Source organism: Oryza glaberrima, chromosome 7 (genome assembly GCF_000147395.1).
Source record: "Oryza glaberrima chromosome 7, OglaRS2, whole genome shotgun sequence".
Taxonomy (NCBI): domain Eukaryota; kingdom Viridiplantae; phylum Streptophyta; class Magnoliopsida; order Poales; family Poaceae; genus Oryza; species Oryza glaberrima.
In genome coordinates, this window is record NC_068332.1 from 12,028,400 (window position 1) to 12,049,970 (window position 21,571).

The window sequence follows — 21,571 nt, forward strand, 5'->3', positions numbered from 1 at the left end:
GGCTTGGCCGGTTTGTTTCATGAGGACGGCAGCAAGAGTTAACACGAGTTGACACAGTCAACATTCAGATATCATATATTCTTGAAATGTAACTTCCTCACAAGAAGTGCATGTTCTTGATTTACACTGATATGTGGAAGCCCAGAAATCAAAACAAGAGAATTGCTGGCTACAGGATATGAATTGCAGGATCTACAGAACAACACATAGCATGGAGATAAAAAAAATCCATATCAAAGCTAATCTAATGAACCGACCTCCACAAGCTTCATTTTCCTATAGCCAGTTCTTTGGTGAGGTCTCTTGTAAGGCTGAGGGCTAATGTGTTGTGCCATGGGAAAAGAGTACGAGTAACGGGAAGTTTCCTTCGAAGATCCTGTGCACATATATAACCAGTAAACACAACTGAGCAGAGGATAGGTAAAAGTAGCAACAAAATTTACTAGCATTATAACTATCATGCAAATTCTTAAATAGTTACTGCCTCCTTGGTGTACCTTGAAGGTTGCATCAGACAAATTCATGTATGATTCCTGTTCACAAGTGAAAAGAATGGCATTACTCATTATGTTAACATATAAGCTTGAATAAACAAATAGGGACAGGTTTCAACCTCAAGTGATGACAAATATTCTGACTCATGATGCCGAATGATGTTAGTTATTGATACTGCACATTCCTCAGGAGACTGAAACATGAGTAATAGCACATGAAAAGAACAGTTAAGGGTTTCGCATTTTTCAGCCTGGTGAAGATTAAAAACAAGCAAAAACAAAGCAAGCATAATGCAGCTCTACACAAAACATTACGCTTAACATACACAAATGCTCTGGACAAGCACATGCAAAAACTCCAGAACCAAAAAGGAAACGAAATAGGGGCAAAATTTACCCGTGCAATTTTTATATTAAAAAATCTACTCAATCATAAGTTGATCCTTTCAGTTCACCCCAGGAAATAAAAAGGATAAATAAAATTTCAACTTTGTTTGTTTTAACAGTTTGCATCAATAGAATATCGACAACAACTCAAAGTATCAGGCACCAACCCAACATAGTTAAGCATAGTGCAGATATAAATTTTTTAAGGTTCTATGAAAATCTATCGGTAACATAAACTATACTTCATCCATGAATGCAGAGCACATACTTATGCATGCGCAACTAAGTTTACAGGGTATACATGTATATATAATTCTCTAAAACTCAGTAGCAAATCATACCAAAACAGGAGCAAATTTTCTGCAAAATATATTGAACAGTAGAATGAACTTAGCACGTAAACCTAAAGCAGCAAAACAACAAACGATGAAATGGTGTGTGGATTACTGCACGAGGTCAAAAGAAGCAGATGCCATCAATCGTTCATAACATGCCAGGATAAAAAAAAATAGGTATTGTATGAACTAACCTGCAATATGGTGGAATCCTTGCAATCGATGTTAGTATCCAGCTGCACATTTCCCTCTTCAAAATAATGAGCACCTACCTGGTATATGCACATGTATCTTAGTTACCAACTTCAATTACAATAACAATAATTAACCATGTTTTAGCGCTAGCTAAGTAAAAGCAAACCTGTATTTTCCCTTTAATTTCGACAAGCTGTAATCCATCTATGAATTCCAGAGTCCAAATTGAGCGCCAATTGCCGTTGCTGGATGACTCAATACAAAGTTGTCTCCATCAGTGAATAAATAATGAAATGTCAAACTATGACGAGAGGACTTAAGCGACTCTAGTAACAGATTATGTGAAGCAAGGATTCAGCCAAAGCACAATTCTAAACTTTTCTGCATAAAAACTAAAGACACCATAATATTGTGGGAAGATGATAAAGAGGGTACCCACAAAACACATGATTAGTTCAAAGGGAAAATAAAGAATTAAACACTCACAGATGTGCAAACCTATGATCCAGAAGTTGAATATGAAATAGCTTCTCATAGGAATGCCAAAATTTTCTAGAAACCTCAATAAGGATCTAAAATGTATAGAAGAGATACACAAAATGGACATATAAACAAGTTCAAGATTAGAGAAAACTAGGCAAGTATCTGTAACAACAGAGAAGTTGCAGACTCAGACAACATACCAAAAGTTTTGTGGGCTGCGTTTAGCAGCAGAAATAACTGCTGCAAAACGAAAATCAGCTCCTGGTCCCTCTATATCTTTTCCGCTGGTACAATAAACAGCACACACCCCTTTTGGATAAGCTTCACCAACATATTTGGATAATTCAACATCCAGGGCACTCCTGTACCCATAACAAAAGGTGCAGAACATAAATTGACTAGCAAGGCAATGTGGAGTTCAAGAAATTTGGGGAAAAGAATAGCATAATTATGGTACCTGAAATCTTCAATGTATGCTGAAGGAAGCTCCTCATCAGCAGCTGGCCTCAATTTTGTACATTTCTTTTAACATGTAAAACAAAAAACATGGTGACTTAAATTAAAGCAGACACATCATGTTTCAAATGAACAAAGAAAACTATAGACATTTCAAAAACAAATACTTAACCAAACATCTCAATCTAACCCGGTGTTAGAGAATGGCAGCCATTGTCTAGAGGTAACACAAGTTAATACAAAATGGATTGGGCAGAAACCTGTAATACTAGTTACTGAAGCCTAATACAGCTGCTGCTGGATGTACTATTTGAGGTATAATGAAAAGCTCTTTTACCTACATCTATGCTATTCCATTGAAAATAGGTAACTTAATCTGTGTCCAGAAAATTCATAATTATGGTCATAATTTATTCCTCAGTTAACACTGTAAATAAAAAAAGTAGAAACTTGTGGGATCAAACTTTTACATGCAGAGTTCAGTTACAATACTAATCTATGTGGACTATATTCAATGTAACATGTTCTTCAAGAAAGATAGTTCAGTATCAATATCCTGTGATTGGATCCATTTCTCAATTAATATTCATCAAATGAATAAGAATAGTCAAACCATCAAGCTCAAGATACTGTGCATATTAAATTACAGACGTGAAACTGCTTCATATAGTTCATAGACCATAAGTTAAGATGACCATCCATTGTTTAGTAGTTATATATGTTCTCTTACTTTAAAAGATTCTATGTTAATATGCATAGCTGGCTTAAGAACTAAATCCAGGATAAGCAGATGTAAAGTCTGCAGCATTACCTGTTTAATATGGTCCACTGTAGCAACTTGAGCAGTCCTAGGATCCAGATAATTGTTCTTGTCAAGCTCCCCATAAGTTGTGATAATTATCTGCACGCGAGGACACATTGTTTTAATGTCTGGCCAGCAAGCACCCACCCTCGAGTGTTAAGGCATCATCCTATAGTCTCATGCTCATAAACATACCAATGAGAAACACCAATAGCTTACTGAATTTAATAAAAGTAAAGTAACAAACACAATAGCCACAAGTGATTTATTAATTACTACCTAAAAGCCAGATTTGCTAAGTCTTAACCGCTGATTTACGAGCTACAACAAGCACAACACTACAGTAGATAGAACACACTCAATTTCGAGCACGTGAGAACACGCGACGGCAAAAGTCGGCAAGGAGAGGAGATGGCCCAGTGCTCACATCACCGCTGCGGTCAGGGAGCTCGAGGGCCACGAGGTGCGCCTTGTTGTGCTCCGGGAAGGCCTCCGCCGCGGCGGCCTCGTACACCGCCTCGTCCCCCAGCAGCGCTCGCACATCTGCGCGCCCACGCCGAAGAGGAATCAAACAACGAAACACACGGGGCTGTACAGCTTGGATTGCGAGGGTCAGGAAGAGGGGTGGGGAGATTGCCTTTGGCGACGTAGTGGATCTCGCCGGCGGGGGCGTTGGAGAGGAACCAGACGGCGATCTCCCTCTTCTCCTCACCGTCCGACATTTGGGCGGCCGTGGAGGCTGTGGTGGGTGGGGGGCGGCGATGTCGGGTGCGCGGAGAGGACAGGAGGGGAGAAGCGAGGGGGCAGTGCGTGCCGCTCTTCGGCCGCACTGGCGAGCTGGCAGTGCTCCTACGACCTAGAGGCAGTGCGGGCGAGCCGGCCGCCGGCGAGGCACCGGCCGCGGTGGGGACGAGCGGTGGGCGGTGCTCCGACGTCCAGATCTGGACGAGAAGAATAGCGGGGAGAGAGCGATGGGGACGCGAGAGGCGAGAGATTGAGAGGTCTCTGCCTCACTGATCGATCTAGTGGTGGACGATGATCGCCGTACCGATCGGACGGACGAGATGGTAGCTTTGGAGTTGATTAACGAAAAGCTCCATATTGATGGCGGATTAATGGGAATGGAAGAACAGATAACGTTAAATTAAAGGCTAAACTGACGTGCTGTAAAGCAACCTGTCATATTTTGACTGTGCTTTTACATGCGGTTGAGATTAATGGATTGGAGTTGGAGGACTACTTTGTTGCAGTTTTGCAGGCTTTTTCTGTAAGAAAGGACGGTGTGTTCGCTGGTTCTGCTTGAGCCTGGAAAAGAGCGATACATTAATGTTGTATTAATGTTGTGTTTAGTTCACACCAAAATTGGTAGTTTGGTTGAAATTGAAACGATGTGACAGAAAAGTTGGAAGTTTATGTGTGTAGGAAAATTTTGATGTGATGGAAAAGTTGGAAGTTTGAAGAATTATTTTGGAACTAAACACGGCTTAACGCGTGATTTATTAAGTATTAGCTATTTTTTTCTAAAAAAGATTAATTTAATTTTTTAAGCAACTTTCTTATAGAAACTTTTTTAAAAAAAAAATACCGTTTAACAGTTTGAAAAGCGTGCGCGCGGAAAACGAGAGAAAGAGGTTGGGAAAAGGGGCATTGTTTGAAGGGTTAATTAGATCCATGCCATTAAAATTTTAGCAGATTTGAAATATAACATTATTATTTGCGTATTTGTAACGATGCCACTGCTACTTGTTTAAAATCTTAGTGGTGCCACTGAGATATGTATTTTGCATGTATTGGATAAAAATACCCCCATCTTCTACCTCTCTCTCTTCCCCATTTTCTACCCCTCACTCTCTCCCCTCGCTGCGCCGCTCATTCCGTCCCCACTGCTTCTAAGGCTGCTCTTGATGCCGCCGCTCACCGCCGCTACAGCTTGCTGCTGCCGCCCCCGCCACCATCGTTGCTGCTCGCCGTTGCGGCCCTACTGCTGCCGCCACTCGACAATGGCGAGAGAAGATCAGCAAGCGTGCTTAATTAGGACTGGTTGGGTGGAGTCAGGTACTCAGGTTCACCTTGAGCTTCTGGATCGTGGGCACGTCGGTTTTGAACGATTTGGCGAGCACAGCTTCATTGATGCCGGTGCCGAACACGGTGACCGGCACTGACACGAGCCTCGCGCGCGGCGCCGCCGAACACCGAGAGCGCCATGGCCGGCTGGTTCTGCTGCTGCTGCTACCACCGCTCGTCGCCGCGCCGCCGCGTTGATGTTGCTACTGCTGCCGCCACCACTCGTCGCCGCGCCGCCTTTTGTTGCAGCTGCTGCCGCCGTGGCCGCCACTGCTGCCGCCGCTCGTCGCCGCACCGCCGCACCGGTGCTGCTGCTGTTGCCGCCGCCGCCGTGTCGTGGCTGCTGCTGCCGCCGCTTGCCACTGCCGCCGCTGCCGCCGACGTGTCGCTGAGAAGGAAGAGAGGAGGAAGGAGAAAGGGGAAGAAAAAATAAGAGGAGAAAAGGGGCAGTTTGGCCTATTTTTCTTTTCTGGAAATGCATCCAAGAGATAAGTAGTGGTATATTTTGAACATGTGTGAAATTACAATGGTATATTTTCAAATACATGAATACTAGTGGCATATTTCAAACCAGCAAATTTTAATGGCACGTATCCAATTAACCCTTGTTTGAATCGGGTCAAGGTGTCAAAGTGACTTGGCTAGCAAGGGCCAATTCGTTCCAAAGGAATTGGAGAAAAAAAAAAGATCAACAATGTATGCACACTTCAACCCATAGAAAATTTTCAAGAGGTTTGAGTGGATGAAAAACTTCCTATAGTTTTTCTATACAACTTGTAAGAAAGGAATTTTTCTTTTGGTTTTTCTATGTCAACATTTTTATGAACCGAACAGCATTTATAGGAATTAATCTTTAGAAATTTAAATTCTTTGAAATTCCTCCAAAACGAATATGTGGAAAATAAAACAAAATGTATTAGATACATCATATGCAATTTATGCATGTTAGCCAGGTTTATCAAACGGTTTTTGCTAGATTTATTGCACGCAGGCAAGAGGATTCAAGCGCACGATCTTGAGTTTTTTCAGTGCAAAGCTGCTAGCAAATCGGATACCCGCCTTTATTTGTTACTTACATACAAGTTATTATTGCTGACAGACTATGCTCGCCTATGGTATTCGAAGAGTATGGTGATTGTTGGTGTTAGGGTATACGCGAGATTAAGATAAAAGAGACATGAGACATGGATTTTTATATAGGTTCGGACCCACTACTTGATAGGTAATAGCCCTGCTTCTGTTAGGCAAAGCCAATGTTGCCTTTATATATTAATATCTCACGAGTACAATATATGGGATGACCTAATCTAATCTCTATCGGGCTAGCGGCATGGAGCTCTCATATGTGTTCGATGGCTAGTGTAGTCTTCTTCCTCTAATATGAACTCGGCGAGATTGAAGGTAGCTCTAAATCCCTCATGTCGGTCTTTATACCTTCAGATATGCCCTTGTTTAAGTAGAACTAATGAATCAACTATCGTATAGATCTATTTTTTTTTTGTCTCCATAGCGCATGCACTAGCTGCATCACTCCCAGACTCAGTCACACATGTCTCACATATCTCCATGTATACAACTAACGTAAGCCATCTCTTACGAGCTCTCTCCTCCTATGCACATATTAGTAAACTTTAAATTATTTTTTATTCTAAATCTGATTGCACAATTAAATTTCTTTTAGTTAAATTTTAATAACAAGATCACACACGATTATATTTTGATAAAAGATATATGTTCAAAACAGTGTTGCACCACTTACAGAAAATTATTTCATCACTTGATCAAAATATTTCAGTCCACTTTGTGAAATATTTTAGAGAAATGCAATATTTTAAAAAATACTAACTATAATATGGATATCCACTACAAAACATTGACAGCCCGCTTAGTTGGGGGGAGTTTTAAGAGGGATTGGGAGTTTAGAGGGATAAGATTATTAACTATTTTGTATAGTTGAGAGACATGAAAATCTTGGTGGGATGGGAAGGGGAATTGAGGAATGAACTCCCTCTTTTCTAATACTAGGGTAGGGGTTGTAATTTCTCCTTTACTTTGCCTAAACAAATGTCAACCATCTGTTTTCATTAATGACCTAATCTTTAACTAAACTCTTTATCAATTTCCACCACCTCTATCAAACAAGATATTGAGATTAGAAATCAAATTTTCATCTTAATCTCATCATCAATTCCCTCATGTAAACTCTCAATCCCCTTCTCTCGAGTTGCCAAACAAGCCATGAGTTTTAACTGACGAAACGTAAAAGAAATCGTATGAACGTATAATATATTTGAGTAAATTGCACTCATGATACATGAACTTATGATGTGGGCGCAAATAGGTACAACAACTTGTTAATTGCTCATTTTCGTACAATAACTTGACTAATTTGTGCGAACATGGGCCAAAATAATCCACACAAGTAAAATTGATCTAATGTGGTGCATCCAGGTAATACATTTGCGCGCTAGTAGTTGTTTTGTTTTGAAAAATATAATTCGTACTCTAGTAGTGCAAGCTGCCTACAAGAGATTGCAATATAGTATTGTTAATATAGTATTGTTGTTGACTGATATGTTCAAAATTAAGCTAGTGTGCTCAGGTCTGCACAAGTACAAACAACTGCTAGCGTGCATATGTCTCACTATGACTATTTAGTACTACACATTAGATTAATTTTACATGTGTGTTATTTTGTACTAGGTTCGCACAAATTAGGCAAGCTATTGTATTAAAACGAGCAATTTATAAGCTGTTGTATCTATTTGCATCTGCCAAACAAGTTCATATATTGGGAGCGCAATTTACTCTACTTATTTTTATTGATGAAACATTTTTTTGCATGACGCATGAAACATAGTTCGAAACAACACACAGCCAAACGTCCTCCGTCGGATGAGCCGGACGGTGGATATGGGCTAAAGTCACACCGCAACTAGACAGCGGACCCGCCGGATCCCCAAAACCCTACGCCTCCCGCCGCTGGCCACCCACGGCCACAGCCGCCACACCCAACCTCCCGCCGCCGTCGCCAGCCAGCCAGCCAGCCATGGGGAGCCGGCTGGGCCGCCGCGTGATCCACTTCGCCAACCTCCCCCTCAAGCTCATGCTCCCTCCCGCGCCGCTCTCCTCCGTCCAGGAGTTCGCCGTCAAGACCGTCCCCTCCGCCTCCAAGGTCGACATCCGCCGCTGCCTCGAGTCCATGTACGGCTTCTCCGTCGCCGAGGTCCGCACCCTCAACATGGAGGGCAAGAAGCTGCGCCGGGGCCCCTTCCTCGCCGCCAAGCCCGACTACAAGAAGGCCTACGTCACCCTCCGCGCCCCGCTCCCCGTCTCCCCCGACCTCTTCCCCATCGGGCTTGTCCTCGGCGAGAGGGAGCGCAAGGCCAGCGCCGCCGCCGCCAGGAGGAAGGCGGTGGAGGGCGCCGAGGTGGAAGGGGAGGGCAAGGGGAAGCACTGGATGGAGGATGAGAAGGTGGGCTTCTCCAGGGCCGGCCGCGGCAAGGTGGTGTACAGCAACCCCGGGAGGCTGGGGAAGAAGAGGAATGGAGGTACCAAGGTGAAAGACAGAGCCGGAGAGGAAGTGGGGAAGTTCCCATGGAGCGGGACGCGTCTTGCTACCGAGAAGAAACCTGCTAGGTGAGGCGTTCGGTTCAATCTACCTTTCTTGATTAACTGATGTTTCAACTCTTAGCAAATTAATTGTAGTTTTGTTCATGTGGAATTGATTAGTACTACAGTTTCTAACCTTTATTACTGTTCAAGAACGGTCTTTTGGCTTTGTTGAAGCCTGAGTAGAATAGTAGAAGAAACCAGGATGATGCGGTCCAACTCTTAGCAAGTTAGTTATTTTTTTGTTCATGTGGAATTGATTAGTTTCTAATCTGTGTTACTGCTAAAGAACGGTCTTTTGGCTTTCTTGAAGCCTTGGAGTAGAACAGTAGAAGAAACCGTGATAATATGGTCCAAATCTTAGCAAGTTACTATTGTTTTGTTCATGTGGAATTAATTTTGTTCTGTGTTACTGCTAAAGAATGGTCTTTTGGCTTTCTTGAATCCTAGGAGTAGAACAGTAGAAGAAACCAGGATGATATAGTAGTATCAGTGCCAAATGTTTGTGTTTTGTTGCTGGGGGAAATTGCATATTGTTGTAATCATACTAAACGAGCGATACAGATGGTGATCTAGAAATGATATTTTAGACGTACACTAGCCAAGTGCCGTTTGTTGCAAGGAAAGCACAATTTTCTGAAATGTGGAGACTTGCTCTTACTATACAGTATCTTGAGAAATATATAAATTAACATCCTATTAGTGTTACCATCAGAAATTTATCCCTTTTTAGTTCAAGGTGTTCTGGTGCAAAATGCATTTTGCATGTCACCTCATTGCTGCTTCAAGGTTCCTCTAAAAGAGGATTTAAAAGCATTGCAAATTAAAATTTGTATAACTTGAAAATAATTGATTATTTGAAACCATGCACAGAATGACTGTTCATCATCTCAACCATTGGTCATCTTTCTTACTTTCTGATGTATCGATGACATCGAAAAGCAGCAGAGTTATACACATAATTTCCAATTTTCCTTTAACTACTCTCTTATAGGTTGCACAACCATCCCTCTATTGGAGTTAGCTAAATGCTACCAATATCTTCTCTATGCCTTTTCTGTGCAAACTTTTAATCCTTAATTTCTAAATCCCAAGTCACATTATTGAAAAGTTGCACTTGTTAATTGTATAATACAGCAGTACAAATGTTCATTCAAAGCTAACCATTCATGCATATTTCAAACATTCAATCCTGAGAAGAAAGGGAAAACCATACCGTTCATAACCATTACTTTTATTTAGAAACCAAAATCACACATGGCCTTGATCTGGCTAGATTTCACTCGGGCCAATAAACCCACAAAAAGAAAACACTGTCATTCCAAATTTAATATAAGTTATTATAAGTTGGCTTACTATAGGCTCAAAGGCACTTTTAGAGATAGTATGGTCTGCATTCAGTTAGACCCACCTTGAATTTGGCCAGATCGACAAATAGCGTTGCCATCTTCAAGAGGACCAGCACCCGCAGGTCCTCACAAAATCATTTTTGGCACAGTGAAAAAGTCATAGGAGCAACTCGGTAATTCAACAATTATTTGCACAGCAAATTGTACAAAAGGGAATCAGTCTACCATTAGTTAAGTGTTTTAATAATCCATGAAAGAACAATTGATTATCAGTTCACCGACTGAATGTGAAGAATGATCACGAATCATTTTTTGAACTTGCAAAAAAAGTCTGACATGGGATTTTTGGAACTGCCAAATGCTATCAAAAGCATAAAAACATCTCTATAAGATTGTTGATACATGAAAAATACAAAATAAATAAAAAATAATTCAGTATGATATCTCTGGAATAAAAATAAAACTATTATTGTTATTCAATACTCCCTCTGTTTCATATTGTAAGACTTTCTAGCATTGCCCACATTCACATAGATGTTAATATGTGTCTAGATTCATTAACATCTATGTGAATGTTGGCAATGCTAGAAAGTCTTATAATATGAAACGGAGGAAGTAGTTGCTTTCTGATGTCACGGTTTCAGGTAGTATTATATATGTTATAATTAGCTTACCAAGTTAGATTGCAGCTGCAGTACAGTAACTGAAAGAGTTCTGAACTTCATGCCATGATTGTACAAAAATGACCCCTCCTTCATATATCACCTATGACGACCAGCGCTTAGCCCTAATGCAGTGAAATGACCAGTGGTTTTATTGATCTGCAATATATTCACCTTTTGATAGGAAAGTTTGAAGAAAAAAGAACACAATGGGGGTGAAAACAATTCTTCATTGCTATTTACTTGATTGCACGCAGTTCAGATAGAGAACTGATTAATTGAGCAGAATTCCATAAAACACCTATATGGCAAAGGAACATGAGCAATCCCAGAATTCAAGAGCCTGGTAATTTGGACCTCAAGTCCTCAACTAAAAAGGAATATATGAGCAATCCCACAATCACAAGATAATTTACACACAGAAAACAGATGGGTAGAGTACCTGAAAAGTTACCACGTTGCTCTGTGATGTATTTCTTTTTTATCTGTAGAGGTATGCTAAGTAGCTCAGGTATAAGTTCTCTTCCTTTTTGTTACATACCACCACTCAGCCTTCCCATCGGCCCAACTGCCATTGCTCTTTCCAAGATCACATCCAGTAAGCCTACTATTGACCAACCCAAATTTGCGGCTATAAAAGGACACAATAATATGAGTTGGATGAAGAGGTGAAATCATCTCTCAATATAGATTAATGTAAACCATTGCCTCCGATATCAAACGACAACAGATGTACGTTTTGGTTCCAAACCATTTGTTACCTACCTCGATCATATGGTCAAACCAAAAAATGCTTCAAATTATTAAAAGCTAGAACCATGCAAAGTTGTCAACTTATTAGTATGTCATATTGCTATGAGAAATTGAAGAAATAAACACTAATGTACAGGAAGGTGTAGTGGCAATTTTAACCAGCCTACCAATGCATTAGGGTTCTCATAGATTTTTAGAGAATTCCCATTGGAAAGGTGCATCTTGATCAGTATTCTGTATCCAAGGCTGAAGTTTGTTTCATACTTGCTCCTCCTTTTTTAGAAAGTGCAACTATGTCTTGCTTAAGCTTCATACAATCATCTGTGAATAGAAGAGCAACCAATACCAGTCCACATAATGTTTGCAGCATGATTCTCAGAAGCATCAAGAAAGCCATCACTGAATTTTACCTAAAGCACTGACATCATGCTGACACACCAAAAATTGTTAGAACGCACTGTGCTGAAGATGTGTCTCAGTTCTGACTGGAGAGGACACAAGTGCATCGGCTAAAGGATATGTGATGATACCCATGTGAGCATGTAGGTTAGAAAGATGACAGCTAATTGAGCACGCAGGGCAATGGAGGTGATATCCATCATAATTCATAGAAGACAATAGATGCCATCTAACCCTCACAGACGAAGGAACTTTACCATGGAAACACGGCAGTCTCCTCTGTCATGGAGGCCTAAAGGGGGAGGGGGAGTGTGTGGAGGATGGGAGCGCAGCATCAGGCCCATGCCAGTGCGCATGGAGGTCAGGAGTGCAACATTGGCTCTCACTGGCGCTTTTGCTGGAGAGCTGGTAGGGGAGGGGGGAGTGGGCATCGGGCGGAGCTGCAGATTCTGGGAGGGGAAGGTGTTGTTTATTGAAGAATGGGAGAAGAGTGCGCGTGCCTGGCAAGTCAGGAGTGGGATAGCAAATCATGGTTAATTTTAGCAACATATAATAGACTCATGAATTGATTTCATTGCAACTATAAGGTTTTTTAATTGTAGACCCAAAACCAGAAGCCGGCAATTCAGAAGTAAATCAGTAGCTCTGCTTCAGTCTGCTAGAGATGAAGTGTGGGAATTTTTTTCCTGTTTTATCTACGAAATGGGTGCAATCACAGTAATTTTAATAAATAGAAATATGGGACATAACTTGGTTGAATTGTAATATGTAAGTTCCTTGAATCATGAAGGATGGATGTGAATTGCTTATATGTTGTGGTTCAATCTCACGCTGATATATTTTTTATCAGGAAACAGCAGTATGCCCCCAAGAAGAAGGGCATAGTCCTGAAGCAGAAGTCATGGAAGGGATCCGTGCATCGGCGACCAAAGAAGAAGGTGGAAGCTTAGAACCTTGAGTTGAAGTGCTGCATTGCGATCATGAGTGCACTGTGCCACAGAGCAGGACGCGAGCGGTAGATCCATGAATCACAATGCCAGATCAGTCTTGTTTTTCATTCACAGAATAAAGAGCAATATTTTGGCATATGTATGGCTTTGGTTACTTTGATATCTCAGGCTTGGTTTTCTGACACATGAGGCCAGGAAGGTGAATGGTAGTCAAGTTTGTGCCAACCTGTTACTGATGTCCTTAGATTTCTTTTGAGATGTCTATTTGTCATCAATCACAACTGAGTATGTACAACTGATGCCTCCTCATTTTTTTTTGTTCGTCAATTACATATACCTGTTATTCCCGTGGATTGGTATCATATGCTGTTTCTGAGGCTCATGTATCAGTTGTTTTTGCATTTCAATTGTCACTATAGAAAGAAAAGCTGCATTCTTTGAAGTTGTTCATGTGAATCCATTTGGTTGAAAACCACATGTTCCACTCGCATAGTCCGCCTGTTTATGTTTTAGATGGATTAATGTCCAAAGGAAATGCCCAACAAAATTTGATTACTAGAAGGTTTGGCACAATGTTTTGTATAGTAGTTATCGATCCGTTCCGCTTATTTTAATCGGATAACTTCAGTAATTTGTAGTGTAGAAATATGCAGAATTTAATATCGTTTTTCTCCATATCAACTCTGAAAAGTTTGACTGAATCTGATCATAAACAAGAAGTAGTGGTGAGAATATTCAACACCTAACTTCCAAATCCTTCTTAATAAACTGTTAAGTGCACCTTTGGATTGGAGGATTTTCATAGGGGATTGAATTCCTTAGGATTTTATTCCAATATGATTCTTTGGATTGGAGGAATGTCACGAGCAAGGATTTGTGAAGAAGAATCGGGATGAATGGGGATAGATTGGATTATAGTAGATGAAATAACAAGTAACGGTCCTGAACCTAAACGGTGCGACGCTCTCCGTCGCACTGAGAAGGCAGGCCGATGGGCACTAAGATAAATCTTGATCTAATGCCTAACTGACCTGTGATAGGATCCCTCCTTATATAGATGGAGGACTACTTAATCTAATCCTAACAAACCTTATCTAATCCTAACAAACCATAATCCTATCCAATGAGTCTAGGACGCCCGGCCCAAAGCCCATGACATTACTCCCCCCTTTTTGAACAGCTCGTCCTCGAGCTGCAGCTCACCCTGCTGGACTCAAACGAAGTATCATAACCTAAACGAAGACTCTCAAGCCTTTTACATCTCAGCTTGTAAACAGCCCTAAAGAACTAACACTGTTGTCATCATGTACATGGACAGGAGAACCCCATCTAGAAGCCCTGAACGGACAGTTAGGCTCAAGCAGTGGCCAAGCACAGCAGCATGCCTCCCACCAAAACCCACGTGCCCAGCCCAACAGCAAAGGGAGAAGCAGCAGTTTACTTGCATGGTTCATGGCCCAAAACATGAGGAAGAACCATCTATGATTCATGGGCCAACGTGGAAACCAGCCAGACCAGACCAGCCAGCCCAACTGGAAGAAGACAGAAACCCTATCATTTTCTTCACGTGGCCACGCCGACAGCAGCGATGCAGCCAACTGCGATCGAATCGCGAGCTTCTCGAGCCAGCGCTCGGACTCGGAGCGATCTGCGCCGTCCCCACGCCTCCGCGGGAGCCAATCGAGTGCACGAGCGGGGCCATCCGCGCGAAGGGCACGGTTCGCCAGCAGATCGTGCCAAACCTGGTGCCCGAAGAAGCCGCTGCGCTTCCCATGGCTCTGCTCCAACCGTCGCCGGAATTTGCGCCTCCCACTGTGGAAACCGATTCACATGATCGCATCGCCCGGAAATCGCACGGATGCCCGTACCGTGCTATGCCGCCATGGAAGTGGAACTCGCAGTCATCTCCTCTACCTCCGTTGAGAACGCCAATAACCACGGCGGCATTGCCAGGCCGAACAGCGAGGTCGAGTTCCGGCTGGGCATGATCTCCAACGACCTTGATCCCGCCTTCTTGTTTCAAGGGTTGGCGTCACAAAAGTAGGCACTGCTGCCCTTGACGGCGTGTCATCGGTCGCCCTGAGCTTCTCCCGGGTGGTCTCCAATGGCTCGGATTGTTGAAGCGTCGCCAAGAGCGAAGGAGGAAGACTCCATCTGACAGCTGTTACCGGTGACAACCCAACCGGTTGTGGTGCCTGTAGGCATGGTGAAGGATGTCGTTTCGCCGTGGTGGTCGACGGCGGCTTGGGCAGAAGTGGCGCCGTTGATGCCATCCCCAGCACCATGCCACCAAGTCTTGTTTCCGCCGAGATGAGCAGCATAACTCCTGGCAGACGACCGCGAGGGACGGCCGCCTTTGGCTGTGGCAGGCAACTCATCCTCCTCCTCGAGTTGGCGCCTCGCAACCGCTGCTTGAATTCGTGCTGTCGTGGTCGCAGGAATGTCATGGCCTGCCGGTCGGATCGTTCAGCAGCTCCGAGAGACATGGCCTGCTCGGCTGATGGAGCCGCCAAAGCCTGGAGTTGTGCCGCCAAGTCCATCATCTTCGTCGAGATCTCGGCAAGACCTTCACTGATGTTGGGAACCGCAGCGATCTCGGCACCCATGGGCACGGAACCGAAGCTCTGATACCAAGTTATCACGAGCAAGGATTATGTGGAGAAGAATCGAGAAGAATAGGGATAGATTGGATTATAGTAGATGAAATAACGAGGAACGGTCCTGAACCTAAACGACGCGACGCTCTCCGTCGCACTGAGAAGGCAGGCCGATGGGCACTAAGATAAATCTTGATCTAATGCCTAACTGACCTAGGATAGGATCCCTCCTTATATAGATGGAGGACTACTTAATCTAATCCTAACAAACCTTATCTAATCCTAACAAACCCTAATCATATCCAATGAGCCTAGGACGCCTGGCCCAAAGCCCATGACAAGGAACAAGATTTGTAAAATTGTATGAAATGATATTGGTACATCTTCGTTCCAAAGGAAAATAAGCATAAGGTAGGTGCTTTTTTTTTATTTGATAAGTCCAATGCACTCCCTTCCTTTATCTATAGCTTTCTCTTTTTTCCTTGATAACTTGGGTTATAATTTGACTAGTTGGACTTATATATTGGTTCAACTAGATATTAGATGTAATTACTTAGCTATGCTTAGAAACATTAGCTCATTAATGGGATAATTTATACTTCACTATCACTTATGGTTATATTTAATGGTAGCTCACGATGGTCAATCGTGTTATGATAATTAATTATAAACTAAAAGTTGATTAATGGAGAGTTGTGAGCACATGGTTTTGATGGTTGTGCTCATGACAATTAATGACCGGTTCGCGAGCTACTGTTGTGAAACATTAACCGTGTCAACCACAAGCCAGTATGGGCAACGACTTCACCTTTTGTATAGTGTGTTTCATTGCGAGATACCAGACTGTGAAGCGGCGATAAGTCCATAGGGTCGCTGGGGAGTCCATACCTCTGGCTCTTGAGGGGGTGATTATGATCTAGGAACGGTGCACTGTTATGAATTGTGTTATGTGAAGGGTAATGCCACGATTTCCCTCTTTGTAGTGCTGTGGTGGTACTTCGGGGCATGACAACATGTGTGAAATCGTGTCCTATGCGTACAGTGGTACATCTCTGGTTAGAGTAAAATTATTCGAATAGCCGTGCTCGCGGTTATGAGTGGGTCTAACAATGTTTTGATTAGTCTCACACTACTCGTTAATAATAATAATGTGATAATTGATGATAATTAGTTTAACTTCTGGTTTGGAATGGCTAATTCCTGATTTGGAGGTTTGATCTGTACGACCGGGGTTGGTTGTTCAGGTTTGGCAGGGCCTATGCAGCAGGTATGCTGTATAGCGTTGGATTAATATTGATAATTAATTACTCTACTATTTTACAAATTTTGAACTCTTTGCTAAATGCTGCTTTCGCAAATGAGCCCTACATCATGCCATTCTTTGGTATCGATCCCTATACACTTGCATATTTGCTGTGTGGCTTGCGGAGTATTCCATGTACTCACCTTGCAATAAACACCAAATCTCAGTTGAAGAAAAAGGATCCAGAAGGAGAAGACCTTTGGTTTAGATCCCAGTTGAGCTGCCTGTGGGAGTAGAGTTGGAGCTTCGCTAGATTTTCTTTTCCGCTGCAGTTTTCTTGGTGGTGAGAACTAAGTGCCTCTTATGTAAGTATTTATCGCTTTACTTATTTTGATGAATCTGTATAAATTGTCAGTTTATGTACCTCAGCTGATTTCTAGACGAGGATTTAATGCACAAATTAGTTTGGAAATTACTTATGAATTTCCGCGCTGTGACATCTTCTTTGCTATGAGCAAGTTGAGCCGGTTTACCTCTAACCCGGAAGATGATCACTGGCGTGCTCTTAAGCGAGTGATGCACCATTTAAAAGGTACTATGGACTTGGAGCTTCATTATACTGGGTATCCCGCGGTACTGGAGGGATATAGCGGTTCTAATTGGTTCTCTGATGTTGATGAGATCAAAGCTACTAGTGGATATGTTTTCACACTAGGTGGTGCTGCTATTTCATGGAGGTCTTGTAAGCAGACTATTTTGACGAGGTCAACCATGGAAGCAGAGCTAACGGCACTAGATACTGCTGCTGTTGAGGTAGAATGGCTGCGTGATCTATTGATGGATATGCTTGTGGTTGAAATACCGGGGCTGGCTATTCTTATGAATTGTGACAATCAAATGGTAATTTTCAAAGTGAATAGTTCTAAGGATAACATGAAATCGTTTAGAGATGTGAAAAGACGATTGAAGTCATTCAGGAATTTGAGAAACTTTGGGGTTATAACATTGAATTACATCCAAACCTGGCAGATCCCTTCACGAAGGGACTATCACGAAATATGATAGACAATGCATCGAAGGAGATGGGTTTGAGACCCATGTGAGTTCTTCTATGACGGTAACATAATTATTTGATTGGAGATCCCGTGAATTAGAACCTGGGACGAACAAGCTATTAGTTAACTTGAGGGGAGTACCAATCTAAACCATCTCTAACTGAAGTTGCATGTACTCTCATGAGCTGCAAGGCATGTTGGTTATGCCTTAATAAGTTCTTTAATTAGCGAAGATGCTATCTTGCAGACCATTCTTGAAAGAACGCACCTTTGTGAGATGGAGTGGTCGTAGTCTATGGAGATTTTGGATGAATTTTCTAGGAAGCTTACTAAGAGAGCAAGGAGTATGACTTATACGCTCCACACGAGGGATGGACTACTGACGGTCTAGTACGGTAGTACCACATAAGACTCTAAGTGAAACTTGCTTGCACAAGACTTGCAATTCAAGGCATAGTCCATTGTTCAAGTTGTAAATAAGTGTAGCTTAGAGTTCTAGGTGGATAGTCAGCCTTAATTGGTCTCCATCAAACCGCTGGTATATAAACAGTACATTGAGAAAAAGGCAAATCTCAGTGGGATTCTGAGATTTGGTGGGGGATTATTTGAATTAATAGATGAGCCTTAGCCCATTCAAGATTAATTCTTTGGAAAATCACAAAAGCCCACATCATGGGATGGCATGCATGGGGAATTTAGTGCCACCTTGCCTATTCTAGGAGAGGGAGACCTCCTTATAAAGGAGGATGCTTTCCTAGCCACTTGAGGCATGTGAAGTGGAGATAACAGGTGGAACACACGTACGTGCTCGCTCGCCTGGCCTGGAAATTCGGATTTGTTTTTCGGAAACACTCTGAATATTCTGGTACATGAAACGACGTGGAGTCCGGATATGATACGTGGTAGTACGGTTACGTGGAGTGGAGATTGTGCATGCGTCCTGATATCTCTATATAAGTTGAGCCGCCGCCTCCACGCAACACACGTGAAATCAATCTAGGGTTTGCCTCCTTCTCTATACTGCACCGTCACTTGTAGTCTACTCCATCCAGCTCAAGTTGAGCCGTTGCCTCCACGCAACATACGCGAAATCAATCTAGGGTTTGCCTCCTCCTTTGTACTGCGATCGGGAGAGCAGGTCTCCGGAACCTTCGCCTTCGACGTCCTACACCGGGAGAAGGCGGCAATAAGGTTTTTGGGAAGTGCTTTACACGACCGCTCCTTGTTCATCCACAACGGCTCCTCTTCCTCTTCGCTCACGGGTTGTGCACCATCGTTAACGCACGGTACCACGAGTCCTTCCCGCTGAGCAGCCGGTTTTGCAAATCCCTCGGTACGCCTTCAATATGTTTCGCATATTCGATCTGTTCATGCTATACTGTCTGGTTTACATGTGTAGATTGTATGATACGATTATGTTAGTTATAGAATAAATTAAATTATTTTGTGCTTATAAATTCAACAACATATGGACCTGTTCGGCACGCAGGTGCAGCAGCCGGCTGCAGCCAGCCCACTGTGTTTTTTTTTTTTCTTCTTCACTGTTCCTGCAGCCGGCCCACTGCTTTTTTTTATTATTTTTTGCTTGCCTCACAGTTCCTGCAGGCTGCAGCGCGTAACATTGTACTCCCTCCGTCATCTAATATAAGGGATTTTGACATTTTATTTGTACTGTTTGATCATTCGTCTTATTTAAATTTTTTTAGAATTATTATTTATTTTATTTGTGTCTTACTTTATTATCCAAAGTATTTAAGCACAACTTTTCGTTTTTTATATTTGCACAATTTTTTTAAATAAGACGAGTGGTCGAACATCAGAAACAAAATATCAAAATCCATTATATTAGGGGATGGAGGGAGTATAAATATATAACAAGCATCGCTATTTTAGATAGTGTGGTGTAAAAGCATATGTATAAGTAGTATACATAGTTTAGAAAATAAACCATATAAAAATGGTCATGTCACATTTCAGTCAATGTCGTTATTATTATCTAAGACGAGTGAAGTCAAAAGGACATTTACTATAGAGTAAATGTCACTTTGGTCCGTGTATATTTACCAAAGTGGCAACTTGGACCAAGGCAAAGTCTAAGTTTTGACATAACACCACCTTTTTTTACCACCCTTTGCAAATTGCACCACGGTTTACCGTTTAATTGGGTCACCAAGCTAAGATTTGGCCTAATCCATGTGAAGAGCAGCGTTTTGGCTGGAGCGGAGCATAGTAGGTCGTAGCATATCCGCCCATGGCGCCGGAGGAGTCCCCGCTTGCTGCTGCTGCTGCGGACGATGCCAGACACGCCCAGGCTGCTGGACCTCGTCGTGATGATGATCACAAGGCATGGCTATTACGAAGTATAGGGTATAGCTCCATCACTACAGGCATCATCTTCTTAATTAATTAGCTACCCACTTGACTTGAGCAACCAGTCGACAGCTAGCTTGCATGCGCGCGTGGATGGATGCTGCTTGTTTATCTGCTAGCTTCAGAGTTTATATCAACTCAAATTGGTCACTGATCAAAGTGCTGATATTTTGCAGGAGCATGGCATGAAGCACGGGAAGGCTATGTCGTCGTGTATGACGGCGGCGGCATCGAGCTCTCGGCTCTCGCAATCCTTGACGACGACGCTGGACTCGGGGCTCACCCGGATCGGCGGCGCCACGCATACTGCTGCAGCGAAGCAAACAAGATCTCGCCGCCGTCGACGATCTTCAGCAGCGACGGTGGCTGCTTGGTGTGTCCCACCATGTTTAATCCTACATGATGGTGCGGCGGGGCAGTCGTTTAATTTCTATGCGGAGGCGACGTCGAGGGAGTAGGGACCCTACACGATGGAGGCGGGGCGGTCGATGTATGTGGACTTGCGGAGGCGTCATCGACGTTGAGAGATGTATGTCGTCGCTGTCGCTGTGCTCCCCATCACTGCCGAGGCGACGAGTCACTCCTCACCGCCGCACGAGCCAAAACGTTGTTGTTGAACGTGGGTTGGACCAAAGATTAGCTTGGTTGCCCAATTAAACGGTAAACCCTGGTGCAATATGCAAAGGATGGTAAAAAAAAGATGGTGCCATGTGAAAATTTAGACTTTGCCCTGGTCCAAGTTGCCACTTTGGTAAATATACATGGACCAAAGTGACATTTACTCTTTATTATATTATTTGCTACTACTTTATGCATGCATGTTTAAGCTCCAATTGAGTCCAGATTCTTTAATTTACACAACTTTTATTAACTTTATGTATACTTGCACTGCCACAGCTTGATGTAGTTCATTACGTTCCAGTTTCCAAATATTACACTTGACGTTGGCCTGGTTTAGTTCTAACTTTTTTTTTTCAAACTTTTAACTTTTCCATCACATCAAAACTTTTCTACACACATAAACTTTTAACTTTTTTCTTCAAACTTCTAATTTTAGTCAAACTTTCAATTTTAGCGTGTAACTAAACACAACCGTTGTTAACAAATTCTACCTCCCAATTAGGCCGAGTTTAGGTCTGGTTTAGTTCCCAACTTTTTCTTCAAACTTCCAACTTTTCCATCACATCAAAACTTTTCTACTCACACAAACTTTCAACTTTTCTGTCACATCACTCTAATTTTAACCAAACTTTTAATTTTGACGTGAACCAAACGCACCCTTGCTGTTTGGCCCATCCTCTGTATATATTGTGAACTGAGCTCGTACCCAGACCGATTGGCCGTCGGACAGACTGCAAAGCCAGT

General features: G+C 42.5%; 2 protein-coding genes across 2 annotated transcripts; one reads left to right on the top strand and one right to left on the bottom strand.

Moving 5' to 3' along the window:
* Positions 1–48: 48 nt before the first annotated feature.
* LOC127780886 (F-actin-capping protein subunit alpha) lies at positions 49–4,146 on the bottom strand. Its single transcript, XM_052307875.1, has 10 exons — positions 3,790–4,146; positions 3,580–3,695; positions 3,162–3,251; positions 2,352–2,416; positions 2,095–2,256; positions 1,578–1,656; positions 1,411–1,488; positions 614–688; positions 498–533; positions 49–376 (listed from the first exon to the last, which is right to left on the bottom strand). The coding sequence occupies exons 1-10, from the start codon at positions 3,872–3,874 to the stop codon at positions 269–271; spliced, it is 894 nt and encodes a 297-aa protein (XP_052163835.1). The 5' UTR covers positions 3,875–4,146; the 3' UTR covers positions 49–268.
* Positions 4,147–8,153: 4,007 nt separating this feature from the next.
* LOC127779118 (uncharacterized) lies at positions 8,154–13,348 on the top strand. Its single transcript, XM_052305815.1, has 2 exons — positions 8,154–8,855; positions 12,842–13,348. Exons 1-2 carry the CDS (start codon positions 8,266–8,268, stop codon positions 12,939–12,941), a joined length of 690 nt encoding a protein of 229 aa, XP_052161775.1. The 5' UTR covers positions 8,154–8,265; the 3' UTR covers positions 12,942–13,348.
* The last annotated feature ends 8,223 nt before the right edge of the window (positions 13,349–21,571 follow it).